Source organism: Strix uralensis, chromosome Z (genome assembly GCF_047716275.1).
Source record: "Strix uralensis isolate ZFMK-TIS-50842 chromosome Z, bStrUra1, whole genome shotgun sequence".
Classification (NCBI taxonomy): domain Eukaryota; kingdom Metazoa; phylum Chordata; class Aves; order Strigiformes; family Strigidae; genus Strix; species Strix uralensis.
This window is the reverse complement of record NC_134012.1, coordinates 77,512,636-77,532,662: the sequence shown is the minus strand read 5'-3', so window position 1 is coordinate 77,532,662 and position 20,027 is coordinate 77,512,636. Positions and strand designations below refer to the sequence as shown.

Below are 20,027 nucleotides of genomic sequence, written 5' to 3'. Positions count from 1 at the left end.
AGAAATGCATGAAACGTGTATTTGTTGGAAGTGATGCCATGTTAACAGCTTTTCTTAAAAATAGTCTCCGATTCTTTGGAAACCCTGCATTGAATAACCTGCTTCATCAGCATACTGATTCTGAAAGTCGGAACTAACATGGTATTTATTGGCCGTGCAATAAGCATGCATTCAAGCTGGAACCTGCACACACACTCTCTCAGAGAGTGTGGCATTCCAATACCTGTTAAATCTCACCTTTAAGTTACAAAGAACAAAACTTTGTTTAGGTCTAGATGGAGTAAAACTTCTATTAACATACCAAAAGCCAGATAATGCTTCTCAGAGGTGGTGCAACTAATATGTAGACAAATGAGAGAACTTCTGCAAACTACTTGCATGAGGTAACTGCACTGTTAATGTGCAGTACTAAACACAGAGTCACCACTGGAAAGGGCAAGAGTCTACTCTAGAAATGCAGCCATCACAGTATTCAGATAATCATCATGGAGAATTCAGGTCATAAGATAGTTTATATTCACAGTTACTAGCTAGGCAACAGAACAGATTATATGCATGGCTTTTTCTGTAGTGAGCTTTAGCAGGACATAGCAGGAGAAACAGTGGTTAATAAGTGAAATAATAGCAGGGTGGATCACTGCAGATGAGTTCCGTTTTTATGCCGATATTGCACATCAGCTAAATGTCAGTGGAGGCCCTAAATGCCGGTGAATAAAACCCTATCAGATAAAGTCATGGTTTTAATTAGCAGAAATAAGAGGAGCTACATATTGTCTGAGAGATAAAACCATTTTATTTGTTAGCTTTATCAAAGTAACACAAACAAGAAGATAATTCACTGTTTACTTTTCCCTATATGACTGCCTTGCTGGCCTTTCTCACTGCTTTGCTTATGTTAGGTCCCTCTCATGGTCAACAGTTCTTCCACTGGTCCGAAGATCACAAACGTATCTGATGTATTTGTCTACCTTAGCATTAGATGACAGTGTAGTTATGTCTTGAAATGGGTATTTGTTCCATTCAGAATCTAATGTTTGAATGACTACTTAATCTGGAGTGACACAGCTACAGAAACCTGCAGAGCACCAGCTGACATCTACGAGTGATTGAGTTGTACTTTCCCACATTTTCCCTTGCTTATTTTGCATCCATAAAGATCAGGTCTTTAATTTGTGGAGACTTCGAAAGAAGAGGAATTTATGTTTCTTTGTAGAGTAGTATGAGGTGTATGATAATGCACAGTAGTATCTTAAATGCCTTCAACAATTCCTTAATATAGAGATGTGGTAAATAAGTACACATTTGAAACTGTATTTACTTGTTTCTGTTTATTGCTTTTTGACTAGATACATTAAGTGAATGATTCATACACTAACATTAAACTTAACATTAGTTAAGGCTCAGTACTTCCATGACAGTAAAACAATCAAGCCCAATCCAAAAACAATCAAGAAAGATCCCAATCCTTATCTCACCAGCAGCAGAACAATAGGTAATAATTAGGTATAACTGTGAAAGATAAAATTATTTGACATGTTAAGTGGTTTATCTATCTGATTAGAATGAAGTATTTTGCAGTCTGCAATGGTCACCGTAACACCTAACAACTTGATGGGGAGCAATAAGAACTAAAGAACACTTACTCATTTATCCATGGTTGATACTTAACAAGACCATGAACAAAAAAAATCTAATACAGTTTCCTCAGTAGCAACAGCTACTAAAAATGCAGTGAAGAGTAACTATGTCTTAGTGACACTAGACTTTTTGTCCATTTCGATGGAATCTGGAGCAATAAAACTGACACCAGTTCCAAGGTCTGAGCGTCTCAAAGATAATTCAGAGGGAGGAATATGACGTAGCTCTCGGCGAGATAGTTTCACTGGCGTTACTCCTTGAAACTGTGTTACGGTCTCCCTTCTCTGGATGATGGAAGGTAGCTGAGGATGAGATTTTGAAGGCTGGGCTTCATCTGTTCCTGTTTTGTCATCACCAATGCTCAATAAACATTCTTTGTTGCACCCAAATTCTGAAACATCTCCAAGCTTGTATGAACTCTGCTGTGCTCTTAAGATACTTGTTCTTTCTGTTTCTTTTATTTTCCCTGGTCGACTATTGGTTTCAGGCTTAAGTGTCAACTTGAATTCTTCAGAAGCAACTTCTGCTTCGTCTTGACAAGATGCCTTGTCACCAGCACTGTTATCTAAAGTGATATTTATCAGGAGATAAATAGATAAAAGTTACAACTCTTCTGAGTGCCTGCCATCAAGAAATATTAGTAATACAGTTTTACAACATCAATAACTTGTCGTGTGAATGTGGTAAAAAATTAACAGCATCTCACATTTTGTCCTTTCTGTTAAAAAGTTTGTCACCTACAAAAACATCAGAGGTACTAGCTGTTACTTTCCTCTGACAACATCCTGGTAGTGCAAGCCTCACCATTCTAACTTATATCCTAGTAGGCAGTCTTAAAACAACTGAACCATGATAGTCAAATATGAAATTATTCATATATTGAAAACCAGTCAACAATTACTCTAGCACAACATATAAACCACATTCTGCACATTTGACTGTAATGTACACATAGGGCTGTCCTGGTTTGGGCTCGGATAAAGTTAATTTTATTCCTAGTAGCTGGTACAGTGCTGTGTTTTGGATTTAGTGTGAGAATAATGTTAACACACTGATGTTTTAGTTGTTGCTAAATAGCACTTAATCCTAAATTAGGGATTTTTCCGTACCCTATGCTCTGACAGCAAGGAGGTGCACAAGAAGCTGGGAGGGAGCATGGCCAGGACAGCTGGCCCGAACTAGCCAAAGGGATATTCTATACCATAGGATGTCATGCTCCGTATAGAAACTGGGGGAGTTGGCAGGGGAGGGATCACTGCTCAGGCATCAGTCAGCTGGTGGTGAGCAATTGCACTGTGCATCACTTGTCTTACCTTGGGGTTTATTTCTCACTCTCTTTTTATTATATTCCTTTTCATTACAATCATTATTATATATTTTTTATTATTATTTTATTTTAGTTATTAAAACGTTCTTATCTCAATGCGTGAGTTTTACTTCTTTTTTCCAATTCTACTCCCCGTCCCACTGGGAGTGGCGAGGAGTGAGCAAGCAGCGGTGTGGTGCTTAGCTGTTGGCTGGGGTTAAACCACAGCAAGGGTGTTATTTTTAAAGTTCAGCAACAAATTATAAAGTGTTTTTATGACACTGCATGGCAGCATGCCTCAAAATGTATTCAAAATAAAAATAACTAAATATAGAATATTTCTTATAAAACTTATGAACATATATATTTGAAAAAGTCGGATATTCACAAGGACCTTCTCCCTCCTCTCCTTGCTACAATTTGGCGAGGATGGGTGTTTCCCCACACGCATACATGTCCTGAAATACATGCTTCTTTGTATACTAGACAGAGAATAGCCTTTCCCATGCTCATTTATAATCTAACCTCTGGTATATTCATATTTACAGTTTGACAGTGTGCTTCATAGTAATGAATGTGTTGGCTCATCATCCTGCCTAGAGGGCAAGGGCTGAGCCTTAATTCACTCTGGGAGCAGCAGGTATGGGATCAGCATCTATGTGTTAGGAAGGCATCGCACTGCCCGAGTGGAAAGAAACAGAAGCAACCATCAGGAGGAATAACCAGCCATGCTGAGCCTTAAGCAGAAACACAGGGCCAAGAAGGCTGTATTGCGCATATGAGATATTGGTGGTGGCATCGAGAGGTGCGAGACAACCAGAATAGTGACAGAAATGGAATGTTTTTTTTCTCCTCCACCTTAATAGCTTTGTTGTAGGTCTGGATTCTAGCACGTAGAACATGGAACAATTAAAAACTTACAGGAGCAGTTGGTTGTTGGTTTGCTTTTGTTTTTTTTGGTTTTTTGGTTTTTTTGTGTGTCAAAGCACAGAATCACGCTAGAAAGCTCTTTTTTTTTTTTTTCCTACAAGTGTATAAATCCTCTCTTTTAGCCTTAGTAAGTAAGTAGCTAAAGTAAGTTAGTAACTGAAAGTATGAAATTCTTCACTGACAATCTCCCAGTAAGTAACTTCTGTGAAATCAAGTGCTGGGAGCAGCCTATCTAAAAGCATAGCATATGACAGAGCTGTTAGTTACAATGTGATTCAGACCCTTTCAGATAGTAAAATTCCTCAAACAACAGTTTGAGGTTGTAGATGCTGAAATTATGTTAGACTCCAGAGAAAACAGAACAAGAATTTAAACCATTGGTATACCACTGCTACAGCTACAAACCAACATTGTCCCTCCTTTGAAACTGGAGGAGAGGTGTAATATATTCCTGGAGAGCAGTTAGATCAGTAAAATTATGATTTTTATGTCTATCTGATACACTTCTGTGTGTTCACCACCCTTCCAATGGTTTATGGACAATTGCATAAATATTTTAAGGTAATATACTTACATTTAGTGGATGCCAATAATTGATGGGATGACTCTCCAAAGAGGCCTTTCACTTTCTTCTTCAGCTCTCGGCTGGTTTTCTTATAGAAAAATAAGTCTTTTTCCAGTTGCTGGACTTTTACTTCATATCCTTTCAAGGTTTCTGCAATGCCTTCACTATCTTGTTCTAGGACAAGTAAAACTAGTTTAAGAACCAAGTATCACTGTGTGGAAAATCAAGATGCCCAACTAGACAGAATATGCCTTGTATCTTGCTGACGCTTTGCCTGCAGTGTGTACACTTTATCTAGTATGACACACGATCGAAAAGGCCATGCCAACCCTGCTTGTCAGTTTTAATAGGAATATTCAGAAGATCAAGATCAGTAGGACTGGTATCTTTCAACTTCCCACTATCAGCAACTTCAATATGAAAATACAATAATTCTGATACTGCTTTAAAAAAATATTCAGTTTTCCGTTCATACAGACACCAAGTGTCTGTTCCTCAGCATCCTACACAACATCAGAATTAGTGACAGCCAAAACATATCTCTGAACCTTATTCTTTTTTTTTTTTTTTCAGTTGGAATATAGTTATTTCTCAGTAGTGACTGAAGATACTACTTGCTGTACAATCCCCCCCCAAGAAACAAATACCTCTGAAATGATGCAGTATTAACTGTAGTTTTTTCTCATGTTCTTTGTGTTGTAGGGTCAGCTGCCTGTCACACTGCAACTTCATGTGTTCAAGTGCAGATTCTAATTCACGTATCATGTTTTCCTGGTCTATGACCTTCATTTCCTGTTCTTCAATCTGCAGTTGTAATTTACGTTCAGACTCTCGTAGGCCAACCATCTAAGAAAGAAATACACTTCTTTTGATTTATCAAACCCTTTTAATAAAAGCTTTTACCCTTCTGCTTAATAGATTAAAGCATACAAAAGCAATGGTCTCTACAGGCCATGAGTTTGTATTGGAAACAGACTTGCCCACTGCTACAAATTCACACTTCAGAAATGAGCTCTGTACATTTTGATCAAATGGACTAGTGGATTTTTTAAATACCCTGTACAGAATTTAAACTGAAACAACAGTGTTCTCCTGATTCTCGAAAGCTTCCAACATGCATCCCACAGACAACCTGTTCACAAAATCACCCAGGGTTCATCCAAGGTCACAAACACCCACCATATCCTAATGCATTTCATTTTTATGTTTCCAGATGTCAGAATGATTCTTCAACATGTGGTTGTACACACTGCAGGCAGTGTCCAGATTTAGAAAAAAAATAGGAATACTAGCCTGAGCTTTATGAAGCCTGCAGTTGGGAAGAATTTCAGTATGACACTACTGTTTAAATATGTTGCTACTCCAAAAGTTAGCACCATAGAGGTCTGGAAGGGAGCAAGGAAATTTCCAGATTTGCAGCACCTTTTAAGCTAATGACCTCAAACCAAGATATACAAAATTAAGACACAAATATGCTATTTAGCTTAATGTAAACATTAAAAATATCTGAATTAGTAGATCTATGTAACCCGAAGAGATTTTCACCAAAAGTTTGTTAAATTTATGTTTATTTCTTGACACCATTTCATTATTTAGAATAGTAACAGAAAATAGGATAAAATATTATTCACTAGCCAAAACAAACCTTGTTGAAATATTTGAAAAGAATAGCTCTGAGCTCAGCAGCAGACAGAGAAACTAGTTTTCCTATTACATTAGTCTCACTCTGTGAAAGAATCTGAGAAGATGACCTAAGCAAGTGCTGGCGATTCTGAATACTTTCATTCTTGTAATCAATAGCAGCCTCCAGGGCTTCAATTCCTTCTTCCAGCTGGAAAAGGACATGTTCTTCCTACAGAGAAACACATAAGTGAGATCTTTAAAAAAAAGTGTAGAATTAACCGTTCTATACATAAGACATCTTCAACTGCATTCTCAAGAGTGAAACTATAGGGGAAGACAAACTAGGAGTAGTACAGAAAATGGAAAAATAAGAGGTAGAGTACAAATCTAGAACACTTGTCTTTTTCTGCCATAGTACCCCTTCCATGCTACAGATGTTATAAATGAGTTCAGACTCATTAAGATTTTAAAACCCAACTCCAAATTTATTGTTTGAATAGAGACAAGCAAACAGCGCTGGGTGTGCCGGGAGTCTCCGCTCCACCAAGACACACACCTTACATAACAAAACCGAGTCTTTTTATAGTGTAGTCCTTATACATATTCATGAGGATGGGTGTGCTCCCTGAGGGGTCTGTGAAGTTGTAAACAAGTTTCGCGGGCTTTTCTCGGGTTTCCATCATACAGGGGGGGAATGACTCAGCATGGAGGATGACTCAGCACAGGTGTATTCGCAGTCATAGTCTGAACAAGTCTGGACATGACACTATCTGGTTTGATGATGGAGGCCATTTAAACTCCCCTCTAACAACAATTGATCCTAACAACAAGAACTATGTGCATAACATCTTATTTCCTAAAAAAAGTACAAAAGCATTTAGGAGTTCCATACATAAGAGAATTACATTTTATCACTCACGTGGGCATGAATCAGACAAACATATCTCACACAGAGGTCTATCAAATGGTTCATCACAAAAACTAAAGTCATGTTTCCCTTTTTATTCTTCCCTCATCCTCCCCACACTTTGACTTCTGCTATTATTTTTTTGGTTGTGCTAAGTTTTCTGTTGGATTAATGAATAAATCAGGACATCAAGAAGTTTGGTGACGAAAACTTGTGTAGGAAAGTGGCAGAAATGCATGACCTGAAGCACTGCAGAAGATTTTGAGTAGTGAGGCAAGTAGGATTGTTTCTGGCACATTATTACCTCAGCTACATACCCATACTGCCTCTCAAGACCTAAAAATAATCTGTACATTTTATATGAGTTTATTATGTCTTCAACTCAAGTGTGGACCACCCAGGTAATATGACCTATTTTTGCTGTAAAAATATGGAGGCCTTCAGGTGAAGTTTGCTTTTTCACAAAATCCTATAAAAAAATCAAGGGCCATCACTATGCAAGTCTTGTTCTGTGTCCTGACATTAAAATATCTGCCTATGATAAACTGATGAACTTCTAGATCCCTTATTTCTGTTTATATGATCCTCAGGCCAGTGGAGTTTGTCAAGGCACTAACTGAATTAAGTCCCTCTGAACATAAACTTTATTCACTGATAAGTAACTAGTGCTATCATAGCAGTATTTTAACTTTGCTATTTACAAAAGTACCCAACCTCCGTTCCTTGGTTTTAGCTTACCTAATATTTAGCTTATCTAACATTTCAGGTTGGAACACTTTATTATACAACACTACCTAAAACTTATATTTATCTCAAAGGTGCTTACTTACTTCAGTTGACAACACTTTACCATCTTTCAGTTTCTCATCCACGCTATTTCTTCTTCTGAGCAGCTGATCCCTTTCCATCTGGAGAGCCTGAATTTTTTCCAGAATGTCTGTTTTATCTTCAGTGCTGCTGCCCTGAAGCTGCATACCTTTATCACACAGTTCCTGATCCAGCATACTTAAGCGAGTAGACAATTTCATACTATCTTTGTTTAAAGCCTAAAAAAAACCACAGCAACCATAGATAAAAAACTGAGATACTCCTTCCAGTAAGAAAAATGTAGGTGAGACTCATATTCTGCAGTGAAAGACTTGTCTGCTTCTTACAATAGGACCTCTATTTTGAGTAGACATCTACCCTAAAATCTACTATTTACTCAAAAGATGAAAGAAAACAAAAACACTCAATGTGCAGTTTTCTACACGCTAAAAATTAAAGGGACTAGTCATTATAAGTGACAATGATACTTAAATTTCTGTTCACTTTTGCTACTGAAAAATAAATAATGCAAAATGTTTCCCTGTCATGTTCTCTAGTTTGCAAAAGGACCGAGTAATTTTTAGATGTCATATTATTTAATGCTCTGCAATAACAGAACTCCATAGTTCAGATTGTTTTGTTTTGTTGTTGGAATTTTGGGCAGAAAAAGTGAATAAAAATTATTCTGTGTTATTCATATGTTAAATGTTGATTTGCCCAAGCCACACAATAACTTCATGGCACTGGTAGAGACGCAGGTCACATGGCTTGAGCATCTTCTGCTACCAATCTGCGCCGCCTGCCCGCACCCCCCCCGCCCAAAACCATCACCATCTTTCAGTCAGCACTCTTAACTGTGGTGAGTTTTGTGGTTTTTCTTAAATCACCTGGCTAGATCTCAGTTTCTTGATTTCCAGGTGGCTCTTCTCTTGCAATAATGCTTCTTTTTTGGCTACAATAGCTTCCCTTTTCTTTAAATCTTCTTCTAGTTCTGCTAACTGTTGGTGCTGTTGGAGAATTCTTTCCATTTCTTCATCCAGCCATTTCTTTTGCTCTTCTAATTTCTAAAGTTTAAATAGAGATCCAGAGAGCATTAACCAGGACTTTTTGGGTCAGAATTTTATTATTATGTTTTTCCTTTTTTAGAATAACTGATAAAAATGTAGAAGAAATTGACATTTCTAATGTTAACATTAATTCTGCAACAAAATCTTGACTCAGAATAATACTGAAATTGGACTGACTTAAAAAGGGGCTCAGAATTGTTATATTGCTACATCTTGCATAAATTAATTTGTATCAGATGCCTCTAATGAAATGTATTCTTTTTCTAAGAACAGTTATGTAAATAGATGTCTTCTATAGAATCACAGCAACTAGGTTTGGAAGGTACCACAAGAATTCAGCTAGCCCATCCTCAATGCATTATAGCTGCCCTAGACCAACTATTTGTGGAAAAACATTGACAAGAAATTATGATGTTGAAAGACAGTAAACGAGAGCTCTGATCCTGCCAGCATCCAGTCCATTATAAATTTATTCTGAAGCCACAGTTTATCAGTGGATATATTCTGAGTAAGTCTAAAAAGTTGCCTTTATTTAACTTTAAAATTTCTTTTCACCTTTAAAGACTTTGGCTAACTCATGAAACTCTCATGTTTCAATGTCCACATCTGAAATAATGTATGTGGCACTGCTGCATAGGATACCTACTTTTCTAACCCTGTTAGGAACAACCAAAACCACAGATCTCTGTCATTTATGTCAAAGGAGAAAACAAACCCAAAAAAAACATGGAACATTTATAACAGAGCTCATCGGGATCACCCTCAAACCTACCAGTCAACCAAACATATTGAATTCTCAGGTCTCTGAATCAGCATCTTCGACAAATCATAGAAAGAAAAGACAGTAAAGCCTCTCCTTTCCTTCACTCAAAAACAGTACAAGAGCTGCTAGACTATACTCCCAATTTTTGCTACAGCAAAAAAGAAGACAAAACTCTTCTTCCAAACACTTTACAAAGATGACTACGGATGAAGAAAGAATTTTTTTTTCAGGGCCCACACAGATTCAGAATGCATTAGCTACCTGTAGCTTCTGTGAAGTTCCCACTGAGTTATTTTTCTTCTTTTTAAATGCAGCAATCTCTTTATCCTTAAGTTTAAGGATCTTCTGTTGTTGCTCCATCTTTAGTTGAAGTTCCTATAAACAAACAAGAAGTCCCATTCTTCTTGCCTCAGTCAGTCTGTTTTTAAAATGCATTTAATGTCGGAGTCCACACAAGTATATAATCTGAAATACTGACCCTAAATTTACATGTAAATTTGCAATTCAAAGCTAGACAGCATATAATTAAAAAAAAAAAGCTGAAGAGAAAGTCAAACTGATGATTTCTGTGAAAATGTTTATAGACAATTATTCAGTGCATTGGTCAAGAAAGTCATTGCTTAAAACTATGGAAAGTCTGGCAGTATAGTTTATAGTCTTTGGGGAAGCAAAGGCAAAACTGGCTCATCTCATTCTTTGTCATAAAGAAACAGGAAGAATCCTACTTTTATTTGTTGCTGGTCCCGCTGAATCTCTGCTTCTAGTTGCTTCTTTTTTTCACTCTCCTCACACAGTCTCTTCTGTAGCTGAGTCTGCCGGTGCTTCATCTGAGCCACATTCTGCTCAAGTTCTGTTGCTTGTCTCTCATTTTGGTTAGATAATGAAGCCAGATTCTTAGTGTCTTGCTGCTTCTTTTGTAAGGCCTGAATGTTCAGGGCAAATTTCAGCTTAATAGCAGGAAAACTTAAAACATGACTCAACTTCATTCTTTATTTCACTGAATTCTTAAGAGTCAGCAAGACTTACTAACTTCTGCCCAAACAATCACTCATTATTTCTGTGGTTTCTGAGCTATCTGGTAAAGTTGGTACAGACAGAATTAATCTCAAGCAACATGAAAAGGTAAAGATAGAGCTCATGCCTGGCAATACAATGAAAGTAGTAAAATCTAACAGAAATCACAGCTCTGGAAAATGTGCAGAGACATAACAGTGCCACAATGCTGGTCCTGAGCTCAAGTCAATAAACCAACTACCTCTTTCTGTATGGGGCTTGTCTGATCCACCATTCCAGGACTGAGAAGCACAGAGCACCTAAACTGGCCCTGTAGAGAATTTAAACTTAGTTATGGCAGAACTTAAAAGCATAGGGTCAGTACCAAACAAATGTGACTGTATTGGGCCTGGTCTTGCAAATCATCACAGTGATTTGCTTAGAGATAGAATTTATATAGTATTTTCATAAAACATCCATTTTATTTATGGCAGGTAATAAATTTGTAATAGTCTTCTTGTGTAGGTTCTTTTATACTACATACAATGGTGTATGAGCATCTCATATCAACCACCTCTTTCTTGGTTTCTTACCTACCAAGAAAATACTGTATGTATGTAACCACATATATGTTTAATAGAATTCTGAGTAGAGTAGGATTAAATTTCTCATCAGCTACTTCAATCTAATCAGCTTCCAATGTGTGAAACTGGTGTGAGTTTTACAAGCAGAGTTCAAAGTTGGTAGTGAGACAGAGATTTGAAAATCTTAATGGTCAGATCAGAAATACCTGCACTTTCAGGTTAGCTGCATCCATCTTCTTCCTGAACTCTTTTTGTAACTTGGCTTTGTCAGGAATGTCTCTCAGCTCCTTCGTCTCCAGCTCCTGAAGCCGCTTTTGTGTTTCAGCCAGTTCCATTTTGGCCTGCTCAGATTCTTGCTCCAGTTTAGTTATCTTCAAAGAATACTGCCTGCTTACAGACTGAGCATCCCTACCTTAAAGACACCATAGCCAAGTAGTTTAAAAACAGCAGGATAATCAGTTGGAATGTAATAATTCTGTAGTTGAAACATTTTCCAACCCTAAAGGAACATACAGTTCCTTTCTAACTCTGAAATAAAGAAGTCTTAAACCTGAATTCTTCATGAGTCATGTGATGTCACCAAATAAAGTGCTATCTGAGCATCAAAACCAGTTAAATTCTGCTGCCTACTGCAGTTTTTGCCAAAATGGCTCTCCTGTATTTCACAAATTTTGCTTTTTCCAGAAGAATATGACATTTATTTGTTACTCAACTTTCAGCTTAATAAATAGTAGACAACTTTGGATGGTGTTTCCACTCTCTAACTAGCCCTATTTGGGTGATCTTTCCCAAAGTAATATTTTTGGGGGTACAGAATCTTTCTCAGTGCCAAAAGACAATCTCAAGAGAAGGTATGCACAGGAGAAGAGTGTGATGGAAGGGGCTGAGCAAAGAGATCCTTACTGTCATCATAAGGCTAGTTTCTGGCAGGCATATATATACCAGGACAGCTGTGTAAGGGATGTAGGCTAACAGGGACACTGACCTTTTCCCTCACCCACTTCTGACTCCTGCTTCTCTACTGCAGTGCTGGGAATTCTTACATTCCTAGCACAGTGATGTATCTTCTCTCCTATCCCAGACACCATGTGACAAATGCATGTCCGTGAAGGGATCAGTAGCACTGAATATACATGAAAAATTACACTATTGGTGGGTAAAAGCAATAATCAGCAAAGCATAAAAAATATTTAACAAACACATCTGTGTATGATAGCAGAGTAGGCTGTAATCAAAATTTACAGCCTTCATTGCAGTCATGGCAAGTAATTAATGAAAGTTATTAATCTTTAAATTAGAAGTATTCTTGCATAAGATAATTACATAAAAACTAAGACATGCAGGGCTTCAGAAGTTTTGTCCCTTTTGTTTCTAAACTTCTTCATTCTAATTTTCCCTATAGTAGCCAGTTACCTGTTCTTACTAATTCCTTAATAAGTTCCTCTTTCATTTTGATATTAAGTGCAAGTTCTCTCATTTTTTGCTCGGCCTCAGTGAGTCTCAACTCTGAATTCTTTAACTTCTGCATGTTAAAAACATGACTTTTCTGGAGGCTGTCAATCTCTTCACCTTGAAAGAAAACAAAGCAATATGGAGATCAAAAATCTGGAATAAACTCTGTATCCAAAAGATAGTGCTCTGGAACATTGTATGTGTGGATTTCTTCCACATGAAGCAAAAGAATCAAAAGGATAGAATAGCACAGAGAGTCTTTTCCCTGCCGTGTGTCTAAACAGGAAAAGATGGTAGGCACTAGCATTTCAAGACCCTAAGTGGGAGGGAAAATATTCCTGAAATAATTTCAGTGCCTCTCTGATAAGATAATAGCATCTGTTTTCTTTTACTGAAGCAGTCCTCAGGATTTATACCTAAACAGCTGTTTGATGTGTGAACTGCTTTCTGGCTAGTAAGTATTATTTAAACATTAAGATCATGGACATCAGTTTCAGAAAGGGGAAGAAGAAGAGAATCTCAAAAGCCTAAGTTGAACTATAACCAAAAAAAATATTTTTGTCAAATACACATATTTGGCTGGGAAAAATAATTACATGTGCTAAAGACACTCTTGCATATTCTGACACTGTAGTAAGGTTTTCTCTCATGACTTCCATATTACCTGTGGCTGTGTCGGTTTGTAGTACAGATTTGTTGGATAAACCAGACTCGTGTACTTGACACTTCATGTCACTTAGATCAGGAAGAAAGCACAGAGAAGCCTGTTTCCGTGTCCATGTTAGGTTTATGGAATGCCTAAGGAAGAATGAATAACATGCTACATTACAAACACATAGGGTTTTTTTTCCTTTAAGCTTCATGAAAAGTACATGATCTTAACAGAGAAGAATCCCAAACTCACATAAGCATTTGTACCTTCTTTCCCATCTACTCTCCACGTCACTACCCGCCCTGATCTTCATGGTAGATTCTGGCCCCAAAACAACGATTATGCAATCTTTATTAAATCAAAAACCTTTGTCTATGCCCAGCTGGTCCCATATGTTAATTGTAAGTAACATTATAAACAGTCTCATATTATGCCAGGATTAGACAGTAATACTACCTTTGCTATACATTTGTCTGTAACAAAAATTAAAGAATAACAAAAAATTACTTAAAAGAGGTTTTCTTTTTGCTGCCTGTATTTTCCTCCTCTTCATCACTCTGATCAGAGAGGTGGCAGTGAAGGACTTTATCCTGATCTTCTATGTTGCTCAGTATCATCTGGCTGCGAGCACGGAATTTTGCCATTACCCGAGCCAAGCAGAAGGCAGGGGGGCTGGTATACAGCTGTCAAAAAGCACACAAAAAACGTGATGGTTAAAAACACTTGCAACTATTTAGCAATTCTTCACTGATATTTTTAAAATATTTCAATTTGAAAGTCTGTCATCACCTGAGCTTTTAAGCAAAATTACAGAGGTTTTCTATAATAACTCTGAATACCTTTGTAACAAAAGGTTTTTCAAGAACTTGGAGCACTTATTCCTAATGTGAAAGAAGGCACTGTTAACAAGTCATTATGCAACGTATTCAATATATTGGTAAGAATAATCATTCATTTTTGATAATGATTCATATTTGAACCCTCAGAAACCCCAGGAAAACACCAGCACTTGTAAGTGCTGATTTTAAGCCTGAACATTTTGGACAATTGTGGCATAGCATATGTTGCAAGACATTAAAAAGTAATTTTTCAGAGTCTTCAATGAGAAGGTAAACAGCATCTGAGAAAGACACCATAATTTGTCACGTCAAGTAAAGAAAGAAAAATTTAACATTTGGATAAACCTTACCTTTCGGGTCTCTGTCCCTGAAGGTGGATGAAGGGAGTGTAGCAGACTCTTCGTGAGTGGGACACTGTACGGCCTCCTTGCTGATGCCAGAACAGATGGCCCATCTCCACAAGTATTTGAAAAGTCCAAAGTTTTCACATCTGTAAACTTCTCTAATTTTTCTTTTAGCTGACCAATAAGCATTTGCTGTTCCACCATTTTCTCATTCTCATGGGGAAAAAAAAAAAAACCAATGCAAAACTGTTGTTGATCATGAGCTCTGTATCATATACACCATTTCTAAATTCCTTAAAATGGTCAAGAATCTTGCAAATCACTCACTGACCCAAAATTCTTTTGCTGTGTACAGGGAAATTCTGCAACAAACTGAAAATTCTATGACATATCATCAATCTAACACACACACCCCAACCTCAATAAATTTTAGACACATTTTTGTCCAGAAAGACCTATTCCAGGTAAGTTACATTAGCTTATCTAGGCATCTAGCGAGAAGTAGATGACATACTTATCAGCCTGTGCTTGCTTTATGGAGAAATAAAATGGGAATTCAACAAAAATGTTCAAATGAAACACATGGTCTGAGTCTAAGTAATTAAACACGTATACAGGCTTCCTCTTCCTCTTTGAGCAGTTTCACTTTAAAGATTATTTGTATTAATAAATATGTACATGATCCCAGGATCCCTTGTATGGGCTACTTTTTCTTCTACCCAGCCTCAACTTTGTTGGTAGTGCTAGTCTGGAGAACTTACTTACTGCTTCTCCTACAGCAGTCTCCACACATTGTTCAAAACTACTTATCTTACCTAAACTGATTCATCTGTAAGGCCAAGATTATATCCATTTCCAACTCCCTCTATTCCTTTCAATTCATTTCAAAGTACCTTTAACATCTGGTCTAGTAACAACAGGAATGTTGAAGAATAGTTGGTGATAGTCAACAGAAAGTATTCAGTGAAATATATTTTGCATTCTCCTACTTTGACTACTACATTTTTATTGATTCTGTATGTCTTGTTTTCTTAGACTGCAAGTTCCTTCCAAACACACATAGACAATGTCTTGGAAATTGACATTTTGTTGGAATACAATACATAATATTCCTGTGTCATAGCAAATAGAATATATATATGAATACCATACTTGTTATGATTTTGGAAGCAGTAAAGGCCAGCTGATCCACCTTGAAGCTATTATTTAAGCCTTTTAAATCTCTTTGTCCCTGATACCCTTGTACATACAATCCCACAGTGCAACACACCTGTTACATAAATACCTATGTGTATAAACATTTAACATTTACCTAGTACCTGCTACTTTTAAAGTTCTTATTCTATCACATATCACTAAATTACATATTCCTGTGAATACAACTTAAAATATTTGACAGAAGTGTTAGCTTTTTATTATTCTACTTATTTTATATGTTTTTACATAAAAGTGGCAGTATAGTGGATTAAGTACCAAAATGGTGCCTGAGAGCTCTCAAGCTTCTTTCCTGTCTCTGATACTGAAACAATCATGATCTTTTACCTGCACTGTGACTGCTTCTGTTCATTACCTCTATCTTGTATCCCCCAGAATTTATATAAGCATTATCTCAGTATAATAAGTTGACACTATGCTGTACAGGTTAAAAATAAAAATCAAACTAACCAGAGGTGACAGAAAAGAAAGAAAGTGACAGAGGGAGGAAAAAGATGATGACTAATATACTTACCTTTCATTCATTGACTCTCCCCAATCCATCAGCAAAGAAGAGGAAAAAGGAGAAAAAGTAGAATAAGGAGAAGAGTACTAGCTAGCCATGCTTATGCTTTTCTCTTTTTAAAAGTCAGATAGTAATTTATCTATTATCCACATGACAGGCAACGCTAGGATAATATTAACTATCCTATGTGTGGTCTCCTGGATCTTCAAATGTTACACACTTACTACCCATCATAATTTCATTAGCAAGCACAAGATCTAGAAAAGGAAGGAGGCAAGCAGTGTTTCCACTATGTCATTCAGTTTTCTGTAAGAGTAAATGCTCAGAAAATGAAGATGAAATTCTGTCTTATAAAGTCAAAAGTAGTAATAGTAATTATTAATAAAGCTGTAACAAGATACATTTCTATACAGCCTTTCAATTAAAGCATTCTATAGGATCTTTATAGTCATTTTTTTAGATTCTAAAGAATCTTTAAAGGCCTTTCAAATCCTAATTCATTAATTGTCCTGAAACTACTTAGCAATAATACACATGTGGGGAGAGGGATCTGTGTTATGCTTTAGGAAGCATGGAGAGGGTGAATGAGTCACCTCATGTTACACCGGAAGACTGTGGCACAGCTAGGCTAATACACAAATTTCAGGAATCACACTATTGTGCTTCATCCACTAGATGAGCTCAATTCATCAAGTGATACAGCAATAACTCAAACAAAATGCCCATAAGACTTGACAGGTAGTTATGTCCAAAAAAACCCTGAGGGACCTGTCTTGAAATAATGAATGCATTCATACACTGGAAGAATGGTTCAGTACAGTGTGTACCAGAGGAAAAATACCTGTAATCTATGTGTTTCTTGAGCCTCCTTTAAAGATTCCAGTTGTTCTTCATTTTCCTGTAGTAATGTCTTTATCTGATTCTGCAGCATCTGCAGTTCATGATCCTTCTGGCTAAATACTTCTTCATCCATAACTAGGGCCTGCTAGATAATAAAAGAAAAGTTCAGGTGGGGAAAAGGAGGAATTCTTATTCTTACAGTTGGAAAATGGATAAAAAACCAACAACACCCCAAAACCTCATTTGTTGTTAAAAGATGTGATCAGAACTGCAAAGTTTTGAGGTATGTATGGAAAATTGTCTAAGTGGTTATCTGTGGTTTCTACCAGTTATTTCTTCACTTCTGTTTCATCTACTGATTTTTTTCCAACAAGTTTCTTTTTTCCAAAGGGAATAATGTACCCATAATCAAAGCTACTTTATTGAAGTATATATCTAAACCCAATTATTCTCTTTAGGGTGCTGTGAGATGTAGCCACAAGATCTCAGCATCAACCATAAGATTACTACTACGCTTTTCAAATTAAAAAATAAGGACAGCTGTCCACATTCTGCAACTCAGGTAACAGTCTAAAGATTTAAAGAAACCATAAGAATGCTTCTTCAGATGTTCTTGTGGATAAATAATCCCATATTGATGGAAGGATAATTCCAAATGTTGTTAATCTTCCAGAAAGTCTGTAGAAGCCAAATACAAAGTATGGAAGCATCATGTCTTACTGTTCTAAAACTGGATACTTCTGTACCTTTCTTCCAAGAAAAGACAACTTTTAATAGCTTTTAAGAATGCACTCAAGAACCTGAGGTTTCTTTAGAGAATAGAACTTTTTGCAAAGTCTATGTACCAGTGCAAATGTTTCTACTAAACGTAGTTGGTAAGGCTATCCTGTCCGCCACTGCTGCTATATCATTATGCAAAGTGAGCCAACTACAGAAAAAAAAGAAGCTTCCACAGATGTTAGCATGGTGACAGAGTGGGGCAGGATGAAGCGACAAAAAACTAAGTGGTATATTGCCCGTATTGTATTAAACTAAAATCAGAATATGTTTTCTCAGTTGTATTGTGTGTAGGTGTCAATGGTTTGGTGGGGGTGACTGCAGGGGAGGTTTCTGTGAGAAGAGACCAGGGTTTCCCCATGCTGGACACAGCCGGTTCCAGACAACTCCAGTGGACCCACTGCAGGGAACCACTGAGCCCCTCAGCCAAGATGGTGGTGCCTCTGTGATAATATATTTAAGAAAGGGCACAAACTGTGAGACAGGCAGAAAAGGAGGGAACCAAAAGAGTGAGAAAGAGCAGAGTGAACACCAGGAAGAGAAGAAGGAGGAGGTGCTCCATGGTGGAGCGGCAGATACCCAAACTGCAGCCTAGGGAGGACCCACGCTGGAGTAGATGGATATTCCTGAAAGAACCGCTGCCCATGCAGAGCCCAGCCGAATAGGAGGAAAGGTGCGAGGAGGAAAGAGCAGCAGAGAGAAACTGCTATGTACTGACCATAAACCACCCTGCTATGTCACGGAAGCACTAGGCAGTGAGGGAGAGGAGTACGGAGTGAAGGAGTGAAGATAAGCCTGGATAAGCTGGGGAGGAAAGGTGTTGTTTTAGTGTTTGTCTTTTTGTTCCCCACTACCCAAACAAGTAATTAACTTTTATTCTTTTAATTGGCAATAAAGTAAACAATTTTTCCCCAATTCGAGATTGTTTTTTAACTGGTAAGCAATCTCCCTGTCTTTATCTCAACGCACAAGCCTTCTCATTCCTGTTCTTCCTATTTCTCTCCCTGAGTCTTGCTGATGGAGGGGTGAATGAGTGGCTGGGTGGGAGTTGCGCTGTTAGCTATGGCTAACCCACTATGCCATTATTTTTATTTTGTGTAAGATGGCATTATGCAGGCAATCATAGGTGTTAGCAAAGAAATAATGTATGTACACACACACACAAGAATTTGTCCACCATTAGGTATTAAATCTGTCCATATGCAAGTCCTGCTCTAGAGCCTGTACTGTCTTGTTTATTTTAGCCTCTCCCTAACCATCTCCTCCTAGCTGTGGATGGCATGCTCACCAGGGGAAATTTAAGTTTAAACTCAGCTCTTACACTGGTTTGAACCTGGGAAACAGAGGTTTAAAATAAGCTACAGAAGAAAACCAAGAAGTAAGAAAAAAGCTGTGATTTAGATTGATTGAGAACAAAGACAAGACAGAATTTGTACATGCAATTGCCTGATAACAAGTTACAGGCTTATCACAGTTTGATGTGCAAACTGAAAATCGGTTATATGTTATAAAATTCTAACTTGTGGCAGCACTGTCTCCTTCTACTACAAGAGACTCATACTGGTTTTTCTGAGCTGTTCATCTTATGTCAGAACTTCACTCAGTTTTAAACTAGTCTACAGGTAAAGTTACAAAATTAATTTTAATTTGAGGCTCTGTTTATTGTACAATAATCTGCATTAGATGTTTTGTTATTTGTAGTCAACATTTTAACTCAGTCCATCCAAAATACTCACTTCCTAAATGTATATGGGGATGTTCCCAAAAATAATATTTATTTGATCATGTGTCAGTTCTGTGAGGAGACATTATCATGCTTGAGAAGGCTGAGAGCTCTTCTCCCCATAGGTCATTGTCTAGCACTATTATCTGCTATCTGAGAAAGAGCATGACAGCTTCCTCATGGGATATCTGCATGCTAAGAATACCATATCTTGTTTTGAAATTCTCACCTCAGCTAGAAAATTAAGAAGTATGATGCCACCAAAAAGCAGAAAGTTGATATACAGTACAAAAGCATTATTAGAAAAGTGATGAGACAGAGAAATCTGTAAATAGTTTAGAAACTCAGTTAGCTAAAGGCATGATAATGAAAAGGAAATGCAGGAGTTCCTGGTAAGAACATTGCTGAAAAAATACAGGTTAGGAAATTTCTTATTTGCAACTTCCTAGTATTAGATAGACCAGTATACTACAAACATAGTATTAGATAATATTAAG

At 37.2% G+C, this 20,027-nt stretch overlaps 1 protein-coding gene across 3 annotated transcripts in view; it reads right to left on the bottom strand.

Annotated features, from left to right (window-relative positions):
- Positions 1–1,313: 1,313 nt before the first annotated feature.
- KIF27 (kinesin family member 27) overlaps positions 1,314–20,027 on the bottom strand; it is a 31,854-nt gene continuing 13,140 nt past the window's right edge. Inside the window, exons 5-19 of one of the 3 annotated variants that reach the window (XM_074855526.1) lie at positions 17,032–17,175; positions 14,477–14,683; positions 13,795–13,970; positions 13,300–13,433; positions 12,597–12,752; positions 12,169–12,306; positions 11,390–11,595; positions 10,332–10,529; positions 9,868–9,981; positions 8,664–8,840; positions 7,800–8,015; positions 6,085–6,291; positions 5,087–5,285; positions 4,449–4,613; positions 1,314–2,203 (exon numbers count right to left, since the gene is read on the bottom strand). In XM_074855526.1, coding sequence (XP_074711627.1) covers positions 1,743–2,203; positions 4,449–4,613; positions 5,087–5,285; positions 6,085–6,291; positions 7,800–8,015; positions 8,664–8,840; positions 9,868–9,981; positions 10,332–10,529; positions 11,390–11,595; positions 12,169–12,306; positions 12,597–12,752; positions 13,300–13,433; positions 13,795–13,970; positions 14,477–14,683; positions 17,032–17,175 — 2,898 coding nt within the window. In that variant the 3' untranslated portion in view covers positions 1,314–1,742. The remainder of the gene's footprint in view (positions 2,204–4,448; positions 4,614–5,086; positions 5,286–6,084; positions 6,292–7,799; positions 8,016–8,663; positions 8,841–9,867; positions 9,982–10,331; positions 10,530–11,389; positions 11,596–12,168; positions 12,307–12,596; positions 12,753–13,299; positions 13,434–13,794; positions 13,971–14,476; positions 14,684–17,031; positions 17,176–20,027) is intronic. The other 2 variants (XM_074855524.1, XM_074855525.1) reach the window with 2 other exon arrangements.